The sequence below is a fragment of the Anabas testudineus genome, chromosome 11 (genome assembly GCF_900324465.2).
Source record: "Anabas testudineus chromosome 11, fAnaTes1.2, whole genome shotgun sequence".
NCBI classification, from domain to species: Eukaryota; Metazoa; Chordata; class Actinopteri; order Anabantiformes; family Anabantidae; genus Anabas; species Anabas testudineus.
The window spans coordinates 9175142-9200240 of NC_046620.1; the positions used below are offsets into that span (position 1 = coordinate 9175142).

Below are 25099 nucleotides of genomic sequence, written 5' to 3' on the forward strand. Positions count from 1 at the left end.
TAAAGGAGAATTAAAGTTTAATGTCTATTACAAACAAGGAGTCTTGACATTTAAGTGCAATCCTTTAAAAGCAAATCAATCACTTTGTGTTGTGAAAGTATTCTATTGATTTGTTTGTCTATATAATTAATACTTCAAATGTGCTGCACTCGCATGACAGCAGTGTGGCTCAAATTTACATTCCTCCTTGCCGAGAGCTAACTGGAGTCTAGATGACGACTGGATTAAAACTGACAATAAATGACGAAATTATTGAGAAGCCAAACATCAGTACCACCACAGGCACAGTAAACAGGAAACTACTCACATTTAGTGTTATAAAGAATGAGGCTGATGCACAAACAGAAATGTGAAACACTGAAATACTTAATAAATTCTTGTGTATATGCTAATGAAAATAACTGGGAAATGTTAAGAATAAAAGTTATATAACAGCAACTTTCAACAGCTGTGAAGAACAGGGATACAGATGATGAAAGTGTAACAAAACAAAGTTGTATGTCAGAAAACAACTGAACAATGATCTAAACGACTAAAAGACAGCTTAGGGAAATTGTAGAGTTGGTTGACAATTTCATCTGAGTTTGTAGCTATGAACCACTTCTTCACATTACATGCAGTCATTTGGTTTATTGTTAATATAAATAAGTAGATTATAGCAGCTTTAAACCGAGTCTTGTGATAAGGCCATAAACTGTCACGAGTTGGTGCTGAGCAAATCAGTAATGGCCTGCTGACATGAATATGCACTTTTGAAATGTAATATCATATTGTATCATACTGTAATTGATCTTGTGTCAATGTGCACATAATACCAACATGGTGCCCTAAGTTTCAGACCTAAATTACAGTATAGTGTGTATTTGTCAATCGTGAACTTACATCATCAAGACAACATTAATTCCACTCTCAGCTTTTCACCTGTGTATCCCTCCCACTGTTTGGTATCAATTTTCTAGGAGGCACAGGTAATTTTATCATCTCCATTGTTATGCTGTGTGACTCTGAGCTCTGTGTTGTAGCCACCACAGTGTCATGTTCAGAAAATAATGATCTCTATTACTACCTGGTCCTCTGGCAGAGAACAGATCTTTCTCTTGTTACCTCTTCATTTCTTTGCTCAGAGCCGGTCTGAAGCTTCTGTGGATTCTTCAACTGCTGTTCCAGTTTCTGGATCTCCTGCTGGAAGAAATCCCTCTCGTGTTCTCTGTCCACAGCTTGTTCCTGGACACAAAATTAAAGGCAGACAAAGAAATAAAAAAATATTGAAATATGATCTACAGTCTGAGCTGAAGGGAGTAGCACACTGTGGTACACTGTTAAAAGTCTAGTTTAATTAACTGTTAGATAATGGCTAAGTAACAGAAATATTTAATAGCATTACACTATCAAGAGCTATGGAGGGAAAGTCCTTGAGGGCATAAGAACAGCTGTAGATCAGATTGTGCAAACATGTTACAGATGATATATAATTTATGCATCATACACATTTAACTGATTGATGATCAGTGTTTGAGGTGATGCCTGCAAAAACATGAAATATCATTATTTAAAATTTGAGAAGCTGTAAATGGATAATTTTTGGCCAAAAATGAACAAACTTTTTGCTAAATTTCTCCTTTTTGTTGTGACTTACATCAAGAAACCTCCTGTTCTTCTCCAGCTGTTTCTCCAGAGCTTGAATCTGTTGTCTCAGGTCGCTGCTCTCTGTCCTCTGAGCGTGCTCCAGCTCGATCACCTTGTTAACATGCTCCTCTAGCTCTGCCTCCAACAGCTTCACCTGCTTCAGGAGGTCAGAGTTCTCCTTCTCCGCCTGACGCTGGACCTCCACCTTCTCTTTCATCAACTTCTCTGTCTCTTCTAGCAGGTCTATGGGATATGATGGAGGAAAAAAAGAGAGGTCAGAAGTTACAGTCGTGAACTAAAGGAGGTTGACTGTAGACATTTACGCATTCAGGGTTGATTTCAACAGGATGCTGAGATGTATTTGAAGAGTGTGAAGTCTTTGAGCCTTATGATGAAATTTAATACTAATTCTGCTTTTCCCTCTTAAAAATAATAATCAATTTTCTCTTCTGGAATGTGATATGCTTTGGTCATATTCTCAGTTGCACTTAAATAAATGGCTAACCTCAGACTCTTCTTACATCTCAGTCAGCTTCACAGTGTAATTCCCGGTTACCAACATTATCCCCCCATCATCTCTTTGGCCTTCTGCTGTCACCAGCTAACACCCCCCACCAGTTCACCCAGGATAAACCTCCATGGGGTTAGTGGAAAAAGTAACAAGGTGTGAGAGTGCAAATGACAGATCAAACATGTAAACAGTCCAGACATTGCAATATCCATGCCCAATAAGCAGTTACAGGCAGGGGAGAGGGACTTCCTGAACAGCCAACCATCAAACTAATTCTGTAAGTACTGCATTTACAGACACAGAAAAAATCTCCATTAAAAATATACCTCAATAAGAGGTAAGATGGTTGACAATTAGGAAACAATGACTACATATAAATGTCTGAAGAGAACTGTCATTTCATCATGCTAAAATGAGTGCTAACATTGACTTCAAGGCATTAAATGTGACAAACCGTGACAAAAATCAATCAAAATGAAAAGCTGAAGCAAAGGTTAGTGACTGAACTGAGTGAGTTTGTGTGGTCATAGCAAGCAAGCTCCAAGCTTTGTTGGTGAGTTGCTGGATTAGGGTTAGAGAGATATACTGTCACCCAGTAGACATTTATAAAGGACAAATAGATATGACTGAGCCATGCTCAAAGTGAACACACCTGCTTCAGGTGCTGCAACCATTGCAGCTTCAACTAGGCCTACAGGAAAATAAGAAAGCACAGGGATTTAACATGCTCTTGTTTGTTTCATGAACAGGAAAATTCTTAGAAAAAAGGAGAGATGAAGAGAGAAGTGAAGACAGCCTGGCAGTGCTTTTCTATCAGTCTCACAGGAGTAGGTTAATGCTGTGAAGAGGATGCAAAGAAAGGAAATGCTCCGTTTTTGTTTATACCCTCATAGACAATCCACAGTACTCACCAGTGAATGTAATCATGGCATACCTTTTGATAATACAGGGATTTCTTAGTGCAAAATGAGCATATACAGTTATCAAGCTTGATGTTTCCAGAGCACTTCTTGGAAAATACCTGTAAATTTATGACTTGTGGTAACAGCAGTAAGTGTTAAAGACATGGAGATAAGCTGAAAGAGCTGCCTCAGCAATGTTACACTGGCTGAACAAAAATAAACATTTTACTGACTTTTATATAGTTGTCATTGAGATTACTGCTGAACTATGCTCATAAAATGAATCATTTTCATAAGATAACATCTAGAGAAATGACTGCAAAAGAAACCAGTGAGGCCTGTTAAAATTTAAATCAGCTGCAGTCATTTTCAAACGAGTGCAGATAGAGATCTAGGAAATGTTTACTGTCAATATACTATATATAGTATCATACTATAAAGGAAGAGCTGACTGAATGTTTAGAACTACTGTTGATACATAACTGACACAGATAATATCTAAACCAAATCAAGCCACTGTGTAATTTGTGAACACTTTATGTTTATCTGTCAATAACTGTACTAGAAAAATAAAACCTGAGCCTTGATAAACAAGAAAAGAAAATGTTCAGACAATCACCAACCAGGTGAGATTTTACTATCTTTTTCTTTTTGCTAGCCATTATGAGATACATACGAAGCTCACGGGGCCCGGCTTGCTCTTTCATGGCGTCCTGTTGCCGTGACAGCAGCTCTCTATCCTCCTGCATCTGAAGTCGGTCCTGCTCCAACTCATGAAGTCGGCTACTTGTGACCTACACAGAAAGATTATTTTTAGTTAGCACATTGAAGAAAATGCTAAATACAACTTTGTTAGTTAGGACAAGGCTGATTCTATTATTTTTTCTTCTCTCTCCCACCTTTTCAATCATGTTGCTCTGAGCACACTTGTTCTTACTGTATTTTGTGAGTGAGTCACTACTACTATTAGAGGCAGAAGTCAGAAAACTACCTTTAATGCAGTCATGTCATGAGCTATTTCACAAAAAGCTGCAGCAGCTGGAATGTCTCACCTGCAGCTCTTGCTCGAGGCTCAGCTGGAGCTCTTCCTTATGACGCAACTGCTCCTCTAACGAAGCCCGTTCACCAGTGTAGCCATCAATCAGACCTGAATGTGGACAAAGTAAGAGGAAGACTGTTATAATGACGTGAACTCAGAATTCCCCTTACATGAAGTTTTTGCACCTTTAATATACTTAGGAATTAGTTAGGGCTTTGTTGTCAGGCTTCAGTCAAACACAAACACGCATACAAGGCAGCCATCCAGATGAATGAGCACTTAACAGAGAAATACAAAATCCAAGGTTACCTACAACAGAAAGGCTAAAACATAGAAACACAAAGAGGTGCACAAACATGCATACAAATGCAGAGATGACCAAAAGTGAGCAAGTCTAATCTATTATACATCATGTAAAGAACAAAATTGAGCAAAAAACACAATGAAAAGCTTTATGGTTATTGTATTGCTCCGTCACAGGTCAGCAAGCATTATGCACCGGGATGGCATTCAGTTCATAGACACAGGTAGGGAGGTAACACACTAATAAAGTGATGATAAGCCTTTCTATTAAATGAGAAAGCAGCAGGAGGTAAATGTTACCTGTGTTGTCAGGACATCATTTTATTTCAGACATGTTCACAAAAACCAAAGCTGTGTGTAAAGTTTGCCTAAGGAGGGATCCCTGCACGATACACAGCTATCAGGTACACATGATTACTGGCTAAAAAAACAGTCTCATGGGAATCTACATCCCTTTTACTCAGCAACACCAATGCCAAAACATAATCATGATATTATACTTTACAACCTTATCCCCAGTTAAGTCATAATAGAAGCACCTCCTCATCCTGTTTAGTGGTTTCACTGACATAATATGCTCTGTCAATCAACGAAGAGGATCTTTTTTCAGGCTGAGCTTGTCTCTTGGTTTAATTGAAAACCAGTTTGAAAAGGCCACACCTGGAGCTTTAACCTGTGCAGATCATCCACCCAACAGGAGAACAATTATTTCCCTTTCTGTTTCGGTGGCATTTGGACAAATAGATGTCCAAAAGACACAAGCTTAGCAGATCAAACACTCCTTCACAGTAAACAAAGAAGAAGTCACACGACCAAATAGGAACAGCTACTCTGTTGGTCTTTTACATGAAAACAAAAATGTAGGTTTTAGCATTTATTGTATATTCTGTGTACCAGCAATTAAACAATTAACAGAAAAACAAATCAGTAACTATTCTAATAATAGAGCTATCACTATCAATATGTTTTGTCTTCTAAAATGGGAGGACTTGCTGCTTTTCTTTAACAATAAAGTGTAAATATTTAGCTTTTGGACTGCTGGCCAGTCAGAATTAAAAATAACTGTGGACATTGAGAAATTGTGAATCCCATATTCCACATTATTATTTGTGAAAACACTTATAGTTGCACCCCTTTCATTATTTCTTCATTTTTCTGGTCTCCCTCTAAGATGACCTATCCTACAAAGCTATAAAGATATTTTATGACAGCAAATATTTGCTACTCTTCAGCACCTCTACAGAATTAACAGAAAGCAAACACTGAAGCAGATTACTGCTCAATATGATTCTAAATTACTAGATACTCGGCGTTGTCAATGTGTCCCAAAAATGACTGCTGTACTATATTTTCTGTCAAATTGTGTGTAGGACCAATAACAGCCCATTCAACTGGGTTTGGTGTGAGTGAAAGTGTGAGAGTGAACATGGTTGTAACAGTTGACGCTGATGGACCAGCTGTCTCTGACATGCATGCGACATCAAGTTAGCTGCCTCCCAGTAAGGTTAGCGCATTTCACATGTTCTCCGTACAGAAAAATATCCCCTGTCATCCTACTGAAGTTAACAGCTTAAAAATTCGGCTTTTGACTACATTCACGTCCTTACCCAAACCCTCATCATTTAGTTGTCACATACGTAATCAAATGTTCAAAAACAAATCAGGGACAGATTCATAAACACTAATTACCATTTGTCTCACCACAGATGGTCTCACAATCCTCTCCTCTCCCTTTCGAACAGCTGATCCTTTCACTCCCAGTAACACCCCCTCCCCCCAACACATGCACACATGTATTGTCACTTAAATTCCTTATGCTCTCTAATGTAGTGCTCCGTGTTTCTGTAGTCATTCTGACATACAGACACACATAATCAATTCGGCACTCCAGTCATGCCTTCCTATTTAGACACTGCGCTAAAGGAAATGTCTTGGCAGGTAATTTGCTGAACTCCTGGGGGACATAAACATTGATGAACATTTAAATTAAAGTTAGACACAACTCACTTCCTTCTATGCTCATCCTGGTATAAAAAGCAGAACTCAACATACTTTTCTTTCCATATTAAAAAAAAAGAAAAGACAAACCGACCCTCAGCACGGTGGAGTTCCAGTGCCAGCTGCTCCCGTGCCTGCGCCTCCTCGGACAACCTCTCCTGCAGTTCCTCCTGCTTCTGCAGCAGCTCGTTGATTTCATGGTTGTGACGGAAGGACTCCCGCATCAGCTCAGTCTGGGTCATCCGGGCATGCTCAAGCTGGGAGTAAAGGAAAAAAGTGTCATGTAAGCCAAGCAACCATGGGGAAGAGTTATTTGTAATTAATCTTAGAAAGAGAGAATTTAACTTCAATTCAATTCTATTTATCTTTGCCCTAAAGGGCAACTGCACCTTTTCCAAACATTAAGATCTGTTCTCTTGTCATGAGAACAACCCCATCTGTGTAATAATAGATTTGGTGGCTCATACAGAGAAAACTGTACATTAAATCAACCTAAAAAAACAAAAACAAATGTTAAATATGTCAGCTGAAGAGCTCATTTATATGCATATTTCTGAATTTGCACCTGGAGGTCTGACCATTTAATTAGGTAATAATTTAGGTAAAGAGTTTGATAGAGATTTAATTTACTTAAATCATGTTTTTGAATGCATTTACCTCTATATCAGTTCCTACATATTACTATTTACTATATTATTATTTCAAATGGTTTGGCAACTCACTTTGTTGTTTAAATGCATAATGTGCAATGTTTTTAAAACACACTTCAGCTGAACTGTACAACAAAACAACTTATTTAAAGTGAACAACAAACAAGTTTCTGTACAGATGTAAGAGAAATTTGCTTAAATAAAGGTGTCACGCTTTTATTAAGCCCTTTAGGTCAGATGACAGACTGCATATTTTTCTTGTAGAACAGCTATAAAAAACGTCATTACACAATAAACCTCCAGCACGTTCACAATCATTTCACAGTTACTTTCCATAGATTTCCATATCTCCCTGAGCAAAGTTCTTATTGTAACATTATGGGAACCAGGAAGTGGTAATGTGACCCTGTCACACTGAAGTCATATAATCTTTCACCTGATTCAGAGAGTGTTGAAAGAGTGGCTGTACGCCTCTGTGAAATGACATTTAATTATATATGCATGTGTAGACCTGAACTACATTAAGCCAGCAGAAAATGTACCTATAAAATATTAAGTAGCAGTACATGGTCTATGTTCAATTTAGGGAATTTTTAACAGCACTAACCCTCGTTATGTATAATTTACATGTCCACACTACAGTTGTGTGTTACCAGATGTAAGACTTACTGTATAAGGAGGAGTGGGCAGGGAGATTTTGGAAATGACCTTAAGAAGGTGACCATTAGTCCTGTGATTGACATGGGAGATCTGAGTCTGCACGACCACGGCATTTTTCTCGTTCAAGGTGCTGCTGAGTGGGAACGGTCGGGGAAGGGGTACACGCGATTCCACCTCATACACATCCTGGTCCTGCCCCTCCACCCACGTGCTGCTCTGCATGCTCGAGTTCCAGTAAGAGCGGTAAGAATCCATGTTAAAAAAAGGATGTATGGTGTGAGAACTATCAGTCTTCTTTTGTTATGTTGGAGCTTTTTTCTCCCCCCAGAGTAATCAACAGAGGTTTCCATTTGCCATGATATGTAAGGCTGAGCGGCACGACCACAAACGTGAATCAAGTCCAGTGGGGAATGAAGCAGTGAGAAACGTTGTGGATAGCTCCAAGCAACAGTCTCTATGTATTTGCCACACACACCAGAAGGGTAAACAACATTTGTAGAGAGTGACATTCACGTCATCTTAATCACATGCTGCCTGGTTGAGGTAGAACAAGTCCCAGGTAAATATTGAGACAGAAAATCATCTGGCATTGGTGAAAATGTTTCTACTCCTCTCAAAAAGTGTCATCCTCTGCAGCAGGTTAGAGCAACGTCCGTCAGCTTAAAGTACAATCCTGAACATGACAGCAGGACGTGTGCAAATACCAAACCAAAAAATTCCTTCTCTTCATGTCTTCTTTGAAGATCTCAGTCTTCTTTCTGTTATATCTGATCTTCTCTCTTCAGAGTAAAACCATATCATGTCGCTCTGTAGAGCTCACACCCCCATCTCTGCTCCAGCTCTTTCTCTCTCTCTGCTTTCTCGTTCCCTCTGGAGATTCATTAACAATACTATGCAGCCGTAGCAACCCCGACCTGCAGGGAAGCCTCGCAGGGGCCCCTTTTAATTGTTTAGTCCAAGCAGCAGCCGACACTGAAATGACAGCTCACGGATCTGAAGTCATTGAGTATTTCCTTGTTACTTCCTACTGGGACGGCCATTCCCTCTCAACGCATGCTCATTGCTCACACCATGATTTTACTCACTGACATCAGTTTACTTACCCCAAGTAGGCTACTGTCACACTGTTACATTCACCTTTCCCCTCTGTCTACCCATGTTATTTACAAAGAGAATAAATCCGAGACTTCCAGGGCAGTTTCCAGTCAGGCGAGCTGATTTTTCCTCCACTTCCTACATTGGTCGTACTCAGCAGGATAATGTTTGGCAGAAGTGGGAGGGAAGCAGGTGTGTCTTCAATCCTAGAAGCCAGCAGGCCAGGTAGATTTGCTAATAGATCACACACACACACACACACTCCCCATAAATAAATAGCCACAGACAACACACACCCTTTTCACAAAAAAAAAAAAGTTGTCAAACCAGATTTCCTTGCTATGCAGAAGCAATTAAAGCATCCTGACATGCTGCCTCTTGGTCCCACCTACTTTCTCTGTTTGGCATGTCAACTGTCTTACTCACTGCACACAAACAATTTTCAAGTCTCACTGAGGCGTCTCACCAGCTGATAATGAGAGGTGAACTGTGAGTGAGCGAACACCTTCACCAAGCAAATAATTTACAGCAGTAGTTCAGTTCAAGACACATTCCTGGCCGGCTTATTGCATCAATCCCTGTTCAGAGGCGATATACGATGGTCCAGCACTGCTCACTGACAAGACTAATGTACGCCAGATCAATAACAGCAGGAACATCACTGGACAAACCATTAGAGGCTTTGTTGATTACAAGTTTATTGTGCTGCTAATTATGTGTGCTAGGAGGACATGTGTGTAACTGTGTTATATGTGACCAGCGTGTAAAAAGTACTCGAGAGTGGTTACCTACCAGTTAACAGTTACTTTTGATTAAGCTGCTAATTATTTTGTTTATTAATTTATAATACCATGTATGAAAATATTAGAAAAGGACTGTGAAAATGCTTGTTTTGTTAGAACATAATTTTACAACTCAAAAATAATGTTTATAAAGTTATTTATATGATTTATTATCAAAATTAATGAAGATTTTTTAAGGTGAACTGAGACTGAGATTTAGCAAAAAAACAAGAGAACAAAATGTAGTTTTGGGGGCCCATGAAAAAAGTTTGCGAGTTGGTTTACAGTATTTAAAATATCAATTATATCGACAGATTCTATTCAACCAGAGTGTATCCTGTGGTACAAGTGGATGCTGGAACTACAGTGATGCTCTGCTCTGCTCTGCTCTGCTCTTTAAAACTATTTTTAGATCACCAAGATAAAACCCATCTAAGCGTGAATAATGCACGAATTTCAGCCAACGGGAAGATGTGCCGTGCAGTCAGTTACAGTAACACATTCAATGGCCTAGTTAAACTGGCCTCATCTCTGTCACTGGGCTCAGAGGGCGCACTACAGTACATGGACAACCTGAGGGGGGTGGAGTGGCTCTGTTCAACTAGACTTTGATAGGCTGGTTGGTCAGACAAAAGCTCAGTGTAAATACAGCTTGTATCTACAGGCAACCACTGGGAATGAGGCAGCTCTTTTGTGTGTGAGTTCTAGACCACCATAGATCTAGGCCAACGTTGGTGCTGGTCACATTCTGCAGTGTCATCCCCATTATGCCTTGATAAACAGGCATAGAAACCCACAGATGGGGTTAACAGTGTGGAGTCAGGGCATTTAAATGTTTTGACAAAAGATAAATGTGTCACACTAGAACTTCCTGTTTATTGTAAACACAAAAATGTTCAACTATTAACACTGATTCATATAATAGGAAACACTTAAAAAGGTGCTAATGATTTGAAAATGAAGGTATGGGGGGGGGGGAAGAAGTCAGGAAAGAGGCTATCTGACAAGTTAATTTTGAATAAAGTGAACACAAATTCACCTAAATTGATTGGTTGAACTATACCTGGTTGGAGGTGTCTGTGATGGTCATCAACATCTTCTCCAGGGCAGTTTGAAGTCGTCTGCTGATGCCCATCAGATTTTCCTCATTCTCCAGCAGCGTCCCTGCTCCCAGGACAAGACTGTCCATCATCTGCTGGGACACCGCCACACCCTCGTCGCCCTCCATCGGCCCAGACCACACACCCATATCATCTGCACTGGTGTCACTGCCTGAGAAACTTTCTGCAGAGTGACCTGGAGTGAGCAGAGGAATGGAGAACACACATATATCTGCTGTTCAGATATTGTATTTTGTGACTAATAGTTTTATTTATGCTTTTGTAGATGTTATAGATTTTTTCCTTTTTGTTTTTCATATTTCAAAGAAGTTTAAATTATGAATAATTACACATAACACCTAGAGAAATAAATTGGTGTAAGGTGTGGTGTAGAACAAGTGTAACCTCATAACACTCTAACCCTGTCACTCTAATCCTTTTAGCTGTGCTAAAAATATAGTCATAATAAGGGTGTAGACTCATACTTCATCTGGTTCAAATGTAGAATAAGAAGATTTTAAGGAGTCTCATATTCATAATAATCATCACTATAAAAAAATAACAGCAACAATCTACACAAATATTAAAAAACTGACATATCTAATGAACACTTTTAAATAAGACATCCTCCAATACTGAAGCCTATATGAGCTGTACAGTTTTTGTGGCATGAAGCTAAAAACAGATAACAATCAATCCTTTGTTTTTCTTTTTGTATTTTACTGTAATATTGCTGCTTAGCGGCATTTAAAATTTATTTAAACAAAAAAAGAGCATTGTCACCGCTGCACATACAAGTTGTTGTGCAGGTACTTACAGTAATTTGACAAGCCTTATTCGCTATTTGCATACAAGCATATGATAAGACCAGCACTGACCAATAACCCAGTAGCATCTAAAATAGGAATGAGTAAGACCGATATGTTCAGTGATACAGTGATAAATTCAGTTGTGAGAAAACATATAAAATGGCAAGTGTTCAGTTATTTTAAAAAAAAGTTTGAATTCAAGCTATTTTAAGGCAGGTTTAAGGTTTTTTCCGCCACAAATATTATTAAGACCTGAACGTTTCATAATCCACAGATATTTTTGTAGTTTATATTTCATTTAAAAAAGAAAGAAGGTAAAAGAAGGAATGCAACGGCTGATTGGATTCAAATAAAGTTTTAGCAAAGTGTTTTACATGTAAAAGATAACTGTAAATGGTTAACATCCAGTTAACATTCTGTTATAAAGGCCCATTCAGACTGTAGGCAAATCTGATATTTTTCTGACATGCATATTGCAATATTACCTGTCCGTGCTGTTATTTGCATGTGATATAGCTGAATTTGTGCAGCAACTGTCTGCTTCCATAAACTAACTCATAAATCTCAATATAAACGTCAGACTAAATGCAATAGCTTTACTAGATGTATTTATGGTTGAGTATTGGTCTCTAGCACCAGACATTTACAACAGGGATTAAGCTGAACGTTCCTTAAGTGTTTACAACTCTGACTGTGATGTCAACGCCATAAATTGTGTTGTGTTCTTTTGTTTGTTTTTTTGCTTGTAGAGTTAAAGAGATGGGTAACTCCAGAAATAGGTTTTAAAGGATACTTAGTCCTACTACAGGTACCACAGTCTACTTCCTGTAATTTTTGTAAATTCAGAATTCAATGTTGGCTTATACCTGTGCAACAGAGCTCAACTGCAGCTATTAAAAACACATTAGTGAGTAGATGCATTTTTGGATTTAGTCTTCTTATGGAATTTGTTAACTAGAACAAAATCACCTGCCTTATACTTTAACTGGGGCTTTTTAGTTAATTGGAGGTGTCTTTTGCCCAAACATGTAGAATTTTTTCCAAACTTTTACTGCACCATGATGTTACTTGCCTGCAGCAGAAAATCTGACAGGAATTTTAGTAACTCTCTGCTCAGTGCTCTGTGCGGTGGAGTGGGGCGGTGCAGACTGCTGCCCTCCACCCGAAGCATCACGCAGACTTTGCATGTGGAGTCTAATAGTTTCTTCCGCTGCTGCTGTTGTCTTTAAGACGTCAACCAGCACCTGGCTAAGTTTCTTGTTGGCCTTCTGCAACAGGTTTCTAAAAATCAAGAGAAAAGTATAGTTAATACTGACAACAGTTACAAACCACACAATAAAGATAAAGCCTGTTTGGGCTTAAAATGGATAAATGTTGATTTAATGTAAAGAATTTATTATGAGGAAGCAACTAAATTCATCACTTACAAAGTTAATTAGCTGATTAGTTTACAGTGCAACAGTCTAAAAGCAGTTTCTTTCACTACCTTTCAGTTTCCGTATTGGACTCTTCGTCATCCTGCGATAACAATTTGTATCCATCCTTGTGCCTTAGTCCTGGTCTGCCTGGATCTTCCTCTTCCTCAATTTCTTCTGGATTATCTTGTCTTGTTTTTAAGGCCTGAACAGGCAGTAAAGAGAACACAGACAGCAACCCCGTCATTACAAAGTTGCTGTTGGATAAACAGACTCCTGAAAACTCTCGACAGCAGTGGACAGTGCGGCTGTTTGTGTGACCATTAGTAAAAGTGAATTCAAATGAGGCAGAGCAAGGCACACGCTGACACACTGCTCTTTTACAAGCACACAAGTACACACAAACACAGACACAAAGACGCACTTCTAGCTCCCTTGGAGCTCCGAGGAACACTACTATCTTTGTGCTGCTATGGCAACAGGTGCACCTGAGGCACAGACTGGCAGAAGTGACAGCTCCACCTCCTGGTGAGTTCATCACAAGACAGAAGAGCGAACCTGGAACTGATTTCAATTATAACACTGATGTTTTCAGACAGGTAACTGAATAACATTTCAATAGTTACATTATTTTAATACAGAAATGTCAAATTTGTGTTGTGAGAGAGGTGTTGATTTAACGCTGGACTGATTTTTTTCAAGGATGTTGTTTGTGGTAAAGTTCACAACAGAAGTCATGTCAAGGCACTTTACAGTGTTTAAGGTTTAAGACCTTGCAAAATATAACTTTTTATAGAATTATATAGAAAATCCAACAAAGTTGCACTCAATTGAGTTATAGTGAAATTAGTTTTAATATGTACCCCACTTTAAACATATTAATATGCCAAGCTGTTAAATAACATTTTTAACAACCAAACTATTCCTCCTGGCTGCAACACTGTAAAGACCTGGTCTTAGTTTAACCCAAAATAAAAATGTTTATGTTAGAGATGTATTTTGTCCCCTTTACCAATAGTTCAATAAAGTATCATTAATAACCAAATTATTACCATCAGGACTGTGTTGGAGCAACTCATCTAACTAAGACACCACAACCTGACAGTCACTGCTATCTCACAGCCTAATTAGAAAATAAATGGTTAGTGATAGCCTAGCAGGCTGTGGGATCGGTTCTTCATGGCATGAGGAAAGAATAATAATCCCAAATCAACATGAGGAAACCAGGGCATGATCTACACTCCAAATTATTCTTTCTGTAGAGATATACTGCAAACAAATATGTTTTTAATTAGTATTTGGTATAGTAATAATAATATTAAACATTTCAATCTACTCTAAGGCACTTATTAAACATTTTGAATGTTTGCAAGGTCAAAATCAAAAACACAAAACTGCTTCAACTCCTGACTGTAGTACTACTCAAATACTACTAAATAGAAGACAAAGACATAATTATATAAGTCACATGCAGGTGAAAAGCCACAAATTGTAGCTTAGCTTGAATAAACATAATCAATTATACACCCGCATTGCGACACTGCATCTAAGAATTAATGATACAGCATTAATGAACTCTCTTCAATGAAACGTATGAAATATGTGGAGTGTGGTCAAAGTGCAATTCAACACATTATGTGTGACAGCTTAGTTTGAGACACTAACCTGCTCAGGTGCTGTTTCAGTCTTCTGCAACTCCTCCTTTAACTTTCTGATCTCTGTGTTCCTTTCCTCCAGCTCTCTTTCCAGTCTCTCCCTCTCCACCTCCTCCAGCCAAGCACCCATCTTGTGAGAAGCTCTGGGAGTCTGCGTTTTATCCTCTGGCTCCTCTACCTCATCTTCCTCTGACTGAGTCTGCATGGAAGTGCTCGTCTGGCAGGCACTCTTGTTGATTCGAGCCAGTTCAGTTTGCTGGGCAAACTCAACGGACATCTGAACTATGGCCTGTCAGAAAATATGGATCCGAAAATATTTTCTTTGTGAATCCTCACTGCTCTGAGTGTGATCCCTTTCCGGTTTGTACAACATATACAGTAAGTAAATTATTATTTTATCTAGTTCAGTAATTGTTTCTTCTATAAAACGCTGACTAAAGAAAATAATAGAGATAGAAAATACACTTTCCAAGAGTCCAGATGACAGGTTTAAATTGTTAATTTTGAGAGATTTAGCTCCACCTGCATCTTTAATAGCAGCTAAACCATACAAAAGTCCACTGTTTTAGTTTTATTGATACCACTACAAATACAAGATTTCTATGAATATGTGACTTCATACCTTGGCAACTTCCTCCTCTACTCTCTCCCAGTGTTTCTCTTCCAAAAGGACCTCTTGCCTGACTGCCCCGCGGCTCTCACTTGAGCTGCCAGCACTGTCGATACAGTTGAGATTCTGCTCTTTCTCTCCTCTCTCTTCCTGACGCTCCTCTCTTCTCCTCTCCTGCTCCTTTTCTTCTCTCAGTCTCCTCAGTTCGTTGCTGTGCTGCTCTTTGAGAGCAGCTACTTCTTGGATATACTTGTGGTACAGCGCTTTCCTCAGTGCCTGCAGCTGTGCTGTCAGGCCTGCAGACCTGACAGGCAAATGCAACTCTACGCCTTCCTCTGCTAATTCCTCCTCAACAGGGTCCTGTAAAGAGCGGACAGTGCAGAAAAAGCTACAAGTTACAAAATTAAACAGATCACAACTGTTGTAGTGAGTTAAAACTAAGCAGATAATAATATGAAGAAGAAGTTACAGGCAATAAAAGTTCCTTAAGACTGTTCCTGAAATAAACAGGTCCCCTTTTTCTGTAGCTAAATCCCACCCATCCTTTGACCAGTGAATACACCATTTTGTTCTCTCCGCCCCCCAGGGATGATAAAGCGATGTGTTACATTACATTACAGATACATTTTTCCCCAAAACACTACCACCCTGTCTTGTGATGAATCCTTAACTGTTCCACAGTCATTCAGCTTCTTCGTTAACACTCGCCTCAAGCTTAACATTTCCAGTTTAACCAGACAATGACTTAAAGTGTATCATGCTCATTTTGTTTCAGTTCATCTCTGGTTCTCGCTCCTCCTGTGTTTCTGTCAGTCTTCTCTTCCCCTATCTTGCTCTCTGATCTCTGCATGAGCATCAAAACATACGAGCTGAGGGAGTTTTGAGGTTGCAGCGAGTATGACAAACGAAGGAATGATGGAAGTTGGAGTGACATGAGTGAGATGTGGCTTAAATAGAGTGCAGTTCATTCACGCAAGACAGAATCCTCCTTTCATGCAGCCGCCAAGACTAGAGTATATGGTATGCTTGGTTCACAAGAAACACGCTACATTTGCGGGTTATGTAACGTCTAACCCTTTTAATCGGTGGATATAGGTCCACTCATGATCCTGCTTCTGGAGCAAAGCTAGAGGATTTAGGGCACGTTTTGGCCTAAAGGCTTCAACTGCCCCCTCCAATCCACCCTTACTGTCATAATGTCTTAATCCATGTACACGTTTCAGCTCATTGTAGGATGTGATGCATGTGACATGGGAGGTTTAGATGAGAGCAAAATGTAGGAGCCAGACCTTTAGCTCCCCGCTGTGCTCCTCTGTCCCGCCGGAACTGGACTCGAGAACACTGGACAGGCTGGAAGACAAAACGCAAAATTAGATGTCCTGACCACTCAAAGAAGTTTTAAAGTCCAACACACTTTTTTAGGTTGTTTAAAAATTATATCTAGTAGCTAGTTGTTGTGTTTTCTTACTATCTGACAGAGAAGTATGAAGGCACATTTTTACATGACTATGGCACAGATAACTGGGCCTACTGTTTTAATGATATTAACCATAAATGCATACTGGATCGTTATCAACAGTCAAGTTTGCAGTGTAAACGCTCTTTAATCAATCAAGCCTTAATTGTTTAAGTGTCTGCATAGTGTTTAGTGCAGTCATGCCCAATGATTACTTAAATTATCAACTGATCTGTTAATCATTTCTTCACTAGTGGATGAATCTTTCTATAATAGACAAAAACAGAGTAAATTATCAAAAGAGTCGATGAGTGATTTAATAGAGAATATAATAACTGACACCACTGCATTACATATTCCAACTTTACATATCATATACAATGTGTTAATTGTTTGCACATGTTCTGTATGTCTGTAAATGTCTCAAATACACAAAAAGGATTTAAGAAATCCATTAGCCTTAGAAACTACAGTCTAAGTCACATTTACCAAATCAAACAGTGGAGGGCAGCAGAATCCCACTCTTCATATCAACACTTGGATTTCTCTTTCTGCGACTAAGATCACACCCATAACAAAACGCAGGAGCACATTGCTGCTGTTGCTGTAAAAGTCTAGCAGCTCCCTGAGGAGACAAAGGCTCTTCGAGCTCTATACAGTGGGATCGGCAATGAACAAACTGCACGACCGAACAGTTTTCACCATCACTGGTAACCTCAAAGGTGCTAATTAAAATGCTGTTATGCGAAAATGTCAAGTGGGCAAAAATCTGCAGCGCCTTGTTTATATACAAGCTTCTACTGATAATGTAAGAGTTCTCACTCTTACTCTCCATAGTTATTATTCAATATACAGTTACTGTAAAAACATTTTTTTTATTTGTGTAATTATCTATGTTCCAAGACAGGATTTGCTGCACATGTGTGTGAAAGACATGCTCATGCTTTATCCTGACATTCAAATGAATACCTAATGCTTTTGCCTTTTCTTTTGACTAAATGTAACAGAGAGAGGACTTTTTGTTTCCTATCCAGCACTTTAATAATCACTTCTCACAGAAATCCATCTGTAATGGTTAAAAAATGTACTTAAAAGTTAAAAGCTAGTTGGCTGACAAATGGCTTCAATAACCTTTTAAACAACTAGTGAATATTTAATTCGTTAAGGCTTTATTGCCAAATGAACTGATTCAAGTAGCTTTTACTTGATACACACAATATGCAGAACTGCTTCTATTACAAATTATTGTAATAGATCGTGTAGATTAGTCACGTCAGACTCAATCCATAAACTCCATCAATTAGTTAAATGAGAGAATATTAGCTTGATGTCTTCTAATTTCAACATGCAGGAGGCTGCATGAATCCACCAATAGTGCATTAAACTGTTCCAATTTGGTGAATTAATATGTTCAGCCTTCACATTTAGGGTTTTGTTACCTTACAACTTGAGAAATTATTGGCAATACCTAAGCGAATTACAATGTGTACTCTCTGCGTTTGTTATATCACAGAGTCGATATGTTGAAACTTTAATGTGAAGTGAGCTGCTTTAATCAGTTCCCAACTAACATTTTAAATGATGATGTTAAGTTGAATTTGTGGTCATGTGTTTTCAGTGTCATCACCTGTAGTGTGTCTCAGCGCCTGTGACATCCTGCAGTCGCTGCTGCAGCATGAAGAGCTCAGTGGCATATCGCTCCTCAGTCTCTGCAGCCTGCTGCTGGTAGTGAGCTCTGAGGCGCTCCATCTCTTGTCTGTGACTTTCCTCCAGCTGGAGCTGCTTCTCCTGAGCCTCAGTCTTCAGCCTCTGTAACTCATTGGTAAGGGAGGTAGAAGGTGCACCAGCCTGCTTCTCAGGATCTAATCGATACAGAGAGAGAGAGAAATCCAATATTCTTAGGACACTGTTTAAGATTAAACCACTCAGAAGACACTTTAATGTTCCTCCTGTGCCATTGACTCTCTTTTTAAGCTTCATTAAGACATGATAACAGACTTACCTTTACTTGCAGAGTGACTTAAACTGGTAACCTGTGCACGTAGGTCACTGATCTCTTTCTCACTACTGCTCTTCAGTTCATCATACACCATCTGCAATTCTGTCATCTAAGAGACCAAGAGATGTCTTATTGTACTTCTGATTTGACCCATTTATCCTCTCTGTTCCTCAACAATTAGAAAAACATGTTTTCCCAAAGATTAATCAGTGTATTTGGTTTTCACAAAGTTATTATCACTCAAAATGCATCACAATTTCTTCCAGGTGTGGGTAAACCCTCCATATCCTTTGTGCAAATCATGTGTTTTTAGTCTGCAGGCTGCTTCTTGGGTATACTTTATTTTCCATCGAAAACCTTCTTATAATAAGTGTAAAGTATGTTACAGGGACATGTGTGCCTACAGTTGTTTACATTTTTACCTTGTTTACATCAGCTCTCAGCAGAGCCTGGAGATGTGACAGGCGCTGATGCTCCTGCTCAATCTTCTCCTTCACCTGCTGAAGATTTCTGTAGAGCTCTACAACAAGAGAAAGAAGTTAGTGTTTTTTAGATGAGATTCAATCTTAAGTTGTTGTTTTTTTTCTATCTCTAATACTTGTTTTATACTACTTCTAATTTTAAATATTTAAAACGCATACCTCTGGCCTCTAGTATAACAGAGGTGGATTCACTAGTTTCTGGTCTTTCCACTGAAGGGTGCGGTGGGTCTTCTGCGTAAACACTCTGCAAAAACTCTTCACCAAACATTTTTTGGAAAGACTGAAAACAGAACCGAGAGCAAGAGGTTTGCAATCTATGGTAACATGACCGAACATAATAATAAGATCTGTTCAGAGAACCTTTATAACTACAGCATTACCATAATGATTTTACTGCATTCTTCTGACACAGCTTGTAACACATCCTGGTATTTGAAGATTTCTGGCTCATCTTTGAAACAGAAAAAAACAACAACATAAAATTATACATAACTGATAAATGTTTGTTCTTGGACACTTTAATCAATCATGAATGACTGATCAAAGCATCTGAAGACATTATTGCTTTACTTTAAACGCACATAAAGGACACACACACACACACACTGCTCACTCAAGTCACTGTGGTCTTTCAGGTTTTGTGGTTTCAGCTCCAGAGAGCGTGTCTGGGCGTCCGTCTCCTCCTGCAGCAGCTCAAGTTGGGCGGCATGGATCTGAGACAGACTAATGCGCTGGGCCTCCAGCTGCAGCCTGCACTCACCCTGTATACAGAAAGAAGTTACAATCATATTTTCCTGAAAGAGATGAACACACTGTCTGGACTGAAGTTAAAAGTTTATTTAATTTAATTTGCGACATGGTACATCCATTTGCTAATCATAAGAGTTAAATGATTAAATCTCACACATCCTATTTCTACAACAGAACAGTAGAACAAAGCGTTCTGTGTTCAGGATGAGAGGCCTGCTATTAGCACTTCTGTAACAGAGAACAAAAGGCACACACAGTGATGGCTCCTTCTTTAAATATGCAATATGCATAAACACAAATTTGTAAGGGTTACACGATTATTAAATAGCAATTCTGTTACCTTTGACGTCAGATGTCTTTAAAGTGCTTTTTACATTTGAATTAGGCTGTATTAAAAGCCTTTTGTTATATTATAATCTCCCCATCTGCACTAGATCTAACAGTGTAGAGTACTTCCAAAGCTGTAACCACTCAGACACTGCTGCTTAAAACACGCAGATAAGAGACGGTCAGCGGCTAACAAATAAATGGCAGCTGTGCTATGATGTCTCACTGCTGCAAGCACATTTGTTCTTAAGTAGTAAAATCAAGAAAATGTGATTTGTGAAGAATTTGTTTTCTGCGATTTGGCTTTTGTGAAACTCTAATAACTTAGAATGTTGCAAAACCTACTTAGCCTACCAAGTCATAATTGAAATTCTTTGATTGGTTAGAGGAGCGAACCTTGTTCAAAAAAATATAGAAGGCTTAGGCACCACTGTCAGTGTCATTCAATGAGTCTGGATTACAGTGGGCATCAAGAGCACACACAGCAAAAGCACGAGAGGTCTAGAACCACAGTATAAAATGTTTCAGGTGTATTTCAGGTGACTGGCCATGCGGTTATTGACCTTTCCACCATGCTAGAGAATTTGGTTTATCAAAGCATCTGGTGACACTGAAAAGCAAAGGGCAGGAAGTGAGCTTAAGTGACATTTACATGCTCAGTAGTCTCTCCTTCTTCCTCTGCTTCCTGATGCACAATAGAGTCTGTGCGACTGTTTGTCCCATGTCTGGTCACCTAAATAAACAAGCAGAAAAAAACATTGTACTTTCTAAAATATTTCTTCACTACAAAAGCTGCCAAAACACTGATGAACAGCAAGACAAGATGCACCACTGTAGTTCACTTCCTGAGAGGGAGCAGAAAGTAATTCTACATTAAAATGATCAACTGTGCTTCACAATGAAAGGATTCTGAATGTTTCCCATTTTGCCTTTGTTTCCGTTTCAGCCATGAAGAATTACTCAGTTTTAAGATTTATAAGAAGACAGTTATTATGTGTCTTTAATTACAGACAAAACTTGATTTATTTTGTGTTGATTAAATAAATGTACAGCCTACGCATCAATCAATCATACACATTTTTAATGAAATCACTTAATTTCCCCACGCCAAAGAAATAATAGAACCATTAAAAATACAATCAAAGATAAATCTCAGGTGTTTTTGTTGAGGTGAATTGAAAAAACATTGTGTACCATGTACAATAATCCAACCCAGGAGGTGCAAAAACAATATGAAGCACAGATGTGAAATGGCAGACAGACACATCTTTGCCTGGTGTAATTAAGACACAGTGGCACAGACACAAAAGTGACTGGGGTAAAATGGCTTCTCACCTCAAACCCTTCACTCCCTGCAGGATGGAGAGAAACTAGAATGTACATGTTTCTACACAACGGAAATGATTCAAAGCTATCAGAAGACTGTGGATGACTGGTTTCTTTTTTTTTTATTTTTAGACCTTCAGTTCATGAACATTCACGTTTGAGGATAACCAGCATGAATAGAAGCAGTTTAGAAATACTGTACCGTGCCCCTTTAAAAGTAGAAATGAGCAGCATATCGGTGGAGTGTTGACAGTTTGCTGTTATGTGCATGTTGTACTACAGTATGTGTACATTTTGTCTTTTGAAATTGCACAAACTTAAAACTGTATGACTATATTTAAACAACTGTCTGCTGCTCAGTGCTACATTTGAAAGCAAGTCTGCAGACACTCAGGCGATTTGCAATCATGACTGTTAGTCACTAGTGACAAAACATGCAGTCCATGCATTTTTGATAAGGTTAATAACGGAACATCACAGCATCAATTCTGATTGTGATACATGCATTTTTTACTGTGTGACTGTGTGCTTTGGATATGCACAGTTTTTGATAAGCTCTTCAATCACTCAAACGTGTAATTTAATCAGACCTTAAAAAAAAAAGGCAGAGAAAAAGCAGTGTGGTGGTTTCAGTGAAAAGTGGTGCAGCTGTTGCATGTGAGTGCCTACCTGTTTACTGATGGAGTCTCTGTCTCCGTCTCCCTGGTACCCGTCCTCCTTATCGGCCCTCTCTAGTGAACATGACATAACCTGGCTCTCCATCTGAGGCTGCATCTCCTGCTCTGCAGCACTTGTAGCTCTCTCTTCCTCTGCGACTGCCTCCTCTTCCTCCTCCCTTGTTTTTCCTTCTCTGCCGTCTGAAAGAGAGCTGCCCAGTTTGCGCTCTTGCTTCGACTTCTGCCGTCTCTTGCGCCTGTTTGACCCTGAGGCTGTGGACTTCTGTGGAGAGGCTCGTCCTTCAACAGGTCCCTCCCCTGAGGACTGGACCGCTGCTGGAGATGGGGTCTGTGAAAGCCTGTGGAGTTCCAGTGTCTGTCGGATGCTGTCTCTCTCAGCTTGAGCTGCCTGTAAGTGGGACTGAAGAGCCTTTATCTTCTCTTGTAGAGACTGAATCTGAAGGTGAGGATCCTCGAAAGAACAAACTGCCTCAGCAGCTTGTTCTTTCTCAAGCTTAGTTTTTCTTCGGGCATCCTGCCCTCTTGTCTGCTGTCTCATAATCTCTTGCTTCTTCTTCAGTTCTTTCCCTAGGGTTTCATTTTGGGAATTAACCTTCATGTTTTCTTGTCTCACTTTCGTCAGCTCTTCTTCCAGCTGTCCCACTTTGCTCTCAGTAAACATCAGTTGTTTTTCAACTTCAGAAAGCCTTCCAGCGAGGCTTTCCTTCTCACTCAACGTAACATTAAGTTTCTCCATTAGCTCCGTAGAATCTTTCTCTATCACGGTTTTGTCACCTATTTTTGTGTTCTCCATTTTGGCATCCCTGCTGCTCTCCTCCAGCTCCCCTATCTGTGACTGAAGGCTGGCAATCTTTGCCTCAAACTCAAGCGTCTCCTTCAGTGTTCTCTCTTCTAACTGCGTCTTTGCCTCAATGAGACACGTGTACTCCTCCTTCAGTTCCTGATAATTTACCTCAAAATTTTTTTCAGCAAAAGAGAAAGTTGTCTTTTGCTTTTCAATTTCTTCCCTAAGCTCAGCTACTTGTTGTTGTATCTTATTGTTTTCTGTTGTGAGTGTTATAATTTTAGAGTCCAACTCTGCATTTAAATTGTTCTTAGATTCTATTAGCATGTCTTTTTCTAATTCCTGCTTATTCCATTTGTTCTCCCACAATTGTTCTTTTTCTTTTGTCTGGTTCTCAAGCACCTCTATCTGTGTTAGTAATGTTTGAATTTTGTTTTCCATTTGAAGCCCTTTCTTCTCCCCCCTTCCTCAGTTCCTCAATCTCCACCTGAAGCTCTTGGAGCTGCTGGACAAGCTTGTCTACTTTGGAGCTGTCCAACGCCAGCTTTAGATCTTCTTTAAGGCCGAGAATTTGATGCAAAAGCTCATCTCGCTCTGTGGCAAAACTTGCCTTCTCCCTTCTTAGTACAAGCAGCTCTTCTTCATAATTCATATGCATCTCATCCAACAATTTCTCATGTTTAATTGCAGCTTCATTGAGAAGGTTTTCAGTGTTCAGGAAGCTCTCCCTCTGCAAATCTTCGCGCAGTTGAGTGAGCTCTTCCTCATGGCTGAACAGAAGCTGGGTCCTCAATCGTTCCAGCTCTGCTTCCTGTGACTCTGCCATGCGGTCCAGTACAGCATCTTTCTCCCTCTCCAGCATCTCCAACTTGATCTTGTAATTAGTTATTTCTGATTCATGTTTTGTTTCTGCCTCATGTGCAGCTTCCTGAGCAGCAGCCAGTTCACTCTTCAGACTCTCGATGGTCTCCTGGAGGTGCAGCAGCTCATCTTTTTGGCTTTCCTGAGTGATGAGAGACTGGGAGACCAGCTCCACTTTTTCTTTAGCAGAACAAAGATCTTTAAGAAGATCTTCAACCTTGGCCTGCAACTTGAACTTCTCCTGGGCAACTTGGTTTAGCTCATGTCTGGTTTTATCGTGCATTGCTTGGGACTCCTCTAATGTCTCCTGAAGCTCCATAATCTTAGCATTGAGAGTGTCCACCTCAACAGTGCTAACAGTGGAGCTTTGGGACAGTTGTGCTTTTAGAAGTTTGAGTTCAGCACAGTGTTGTTCAGTCATTTGCTCCACTTTCGCTGCATGTTGCAAATTAAGCTCCTGCTTCATCTGGACAATTTGCTGGCCATACATCTCATCCAGCTCTGCCCTGAGAAGTTCCAGCTTCCTCTCAGTCTCTTCCTGCATTTTATGGATGGTATCACTCTCAGACAAGCTGCCCTGGTGACAACGTTTCTGCAGGTCCTCTACTGTGCCCATGAGCTGCATGATCTCACTAGATGACATTCGCTCTTTCTGTCTGGAGGCTGCAAGCTCATCTTTACAGTTTTCCAGGGCCACTCGCTCTTTCTCCAAGTCTAATTTACAACTCTCCATTTCAGTTTTACACCTTTCAAAGTCAGACCTGATGCCTTCCACCTCATCCAGACATCTTTCAAGCTCGGATTCCTTCGTAGCCATTCGCTGTTGGAGGTCACTCAGACGTTTTTCAGATGACTCTAGCTCATCCTCGAGCTGTGTAAGAGAGCAGTCACGTTCTGCAATCACTCGCTCTTGTTCTGCTATAATCTTATCTTTTTCATCTGACTGGTGTATAATATTCTCATCTGTAGTCCTTCCCACATGAGCAAGCTCCTCTCTGAGCAGGGTCAATGACCACTCGTGTTCTGTGATTATTGCAGTTTGCTCTGAAATTAACTGATTTTTCTCTTTCAGTGTTTGTGCAAAAGACTCCTCGGCCATTCTTAACTCCATCAGCGACTGCTCCTGACTCACAATAACTTTTTCTTTTTCCGCAATCAACAGGTCCTTTTCATTTATCCTTTGTGTATATAGTTCTTCTGATCTTCTCGCTGACTACAAAGAAAACACATACAATGGCAACATTGAGATTGTAGACTGTAACCACTTACATTTATAATAAAT

At 39.6% G+C, this 25099-nt stretch overlaps 1 protein-coding gene across 1 annotated transcript in view; it reads right to left on the reverse strand.

Moving 5' to 3' along the window:
* Positions 1–25099, reverse strand: part of akap9 (A kinase (PRKA) anchor protein 9) — a 52604-nt gene that overhangs the window by 14569 nt on the left and 12936 nt on the right. Inside the window, 21 exon segments of the mRNA XM_026349246.1 lie at positions 1105–1224; positions 1637–1869; positions 2790–2828; positions 3716–3833; positions 4092–4186; positions 6474–6636; positions 10630–10862; positions 12548–12756; positions 12962–13095; positions 14556–14834; positions 15168–15515; positions 16445–16505; positions 18239–18473; positions 18614–18719; positions 19033–19130; positions 19252–19372; positions 19473–19543; positions 19706–19853; positions 20822–20902; positions 22165–23400; positions 23402–25030. Of these exon segments, the coding sequence (XP_026205031.1) occupies positions 1105–1224; positions 1637–1869; positions 2790–2828; positions 3716–3833; positions 4092–4186; positions 6474–6636; positions 10630–10862; positions 12548–12756; positions 12962–13095; positions 14556–14834; positions 15168–15515; positions 16445–16505; positions 18239–18473; positions 18614–18719; positions 19033–19130; positions 19252–19372; positions 19473–19543; positions 19706–19853; positions 20822–20902; positions 22165–23400; positions 23402–25030 (5757 nt within the window).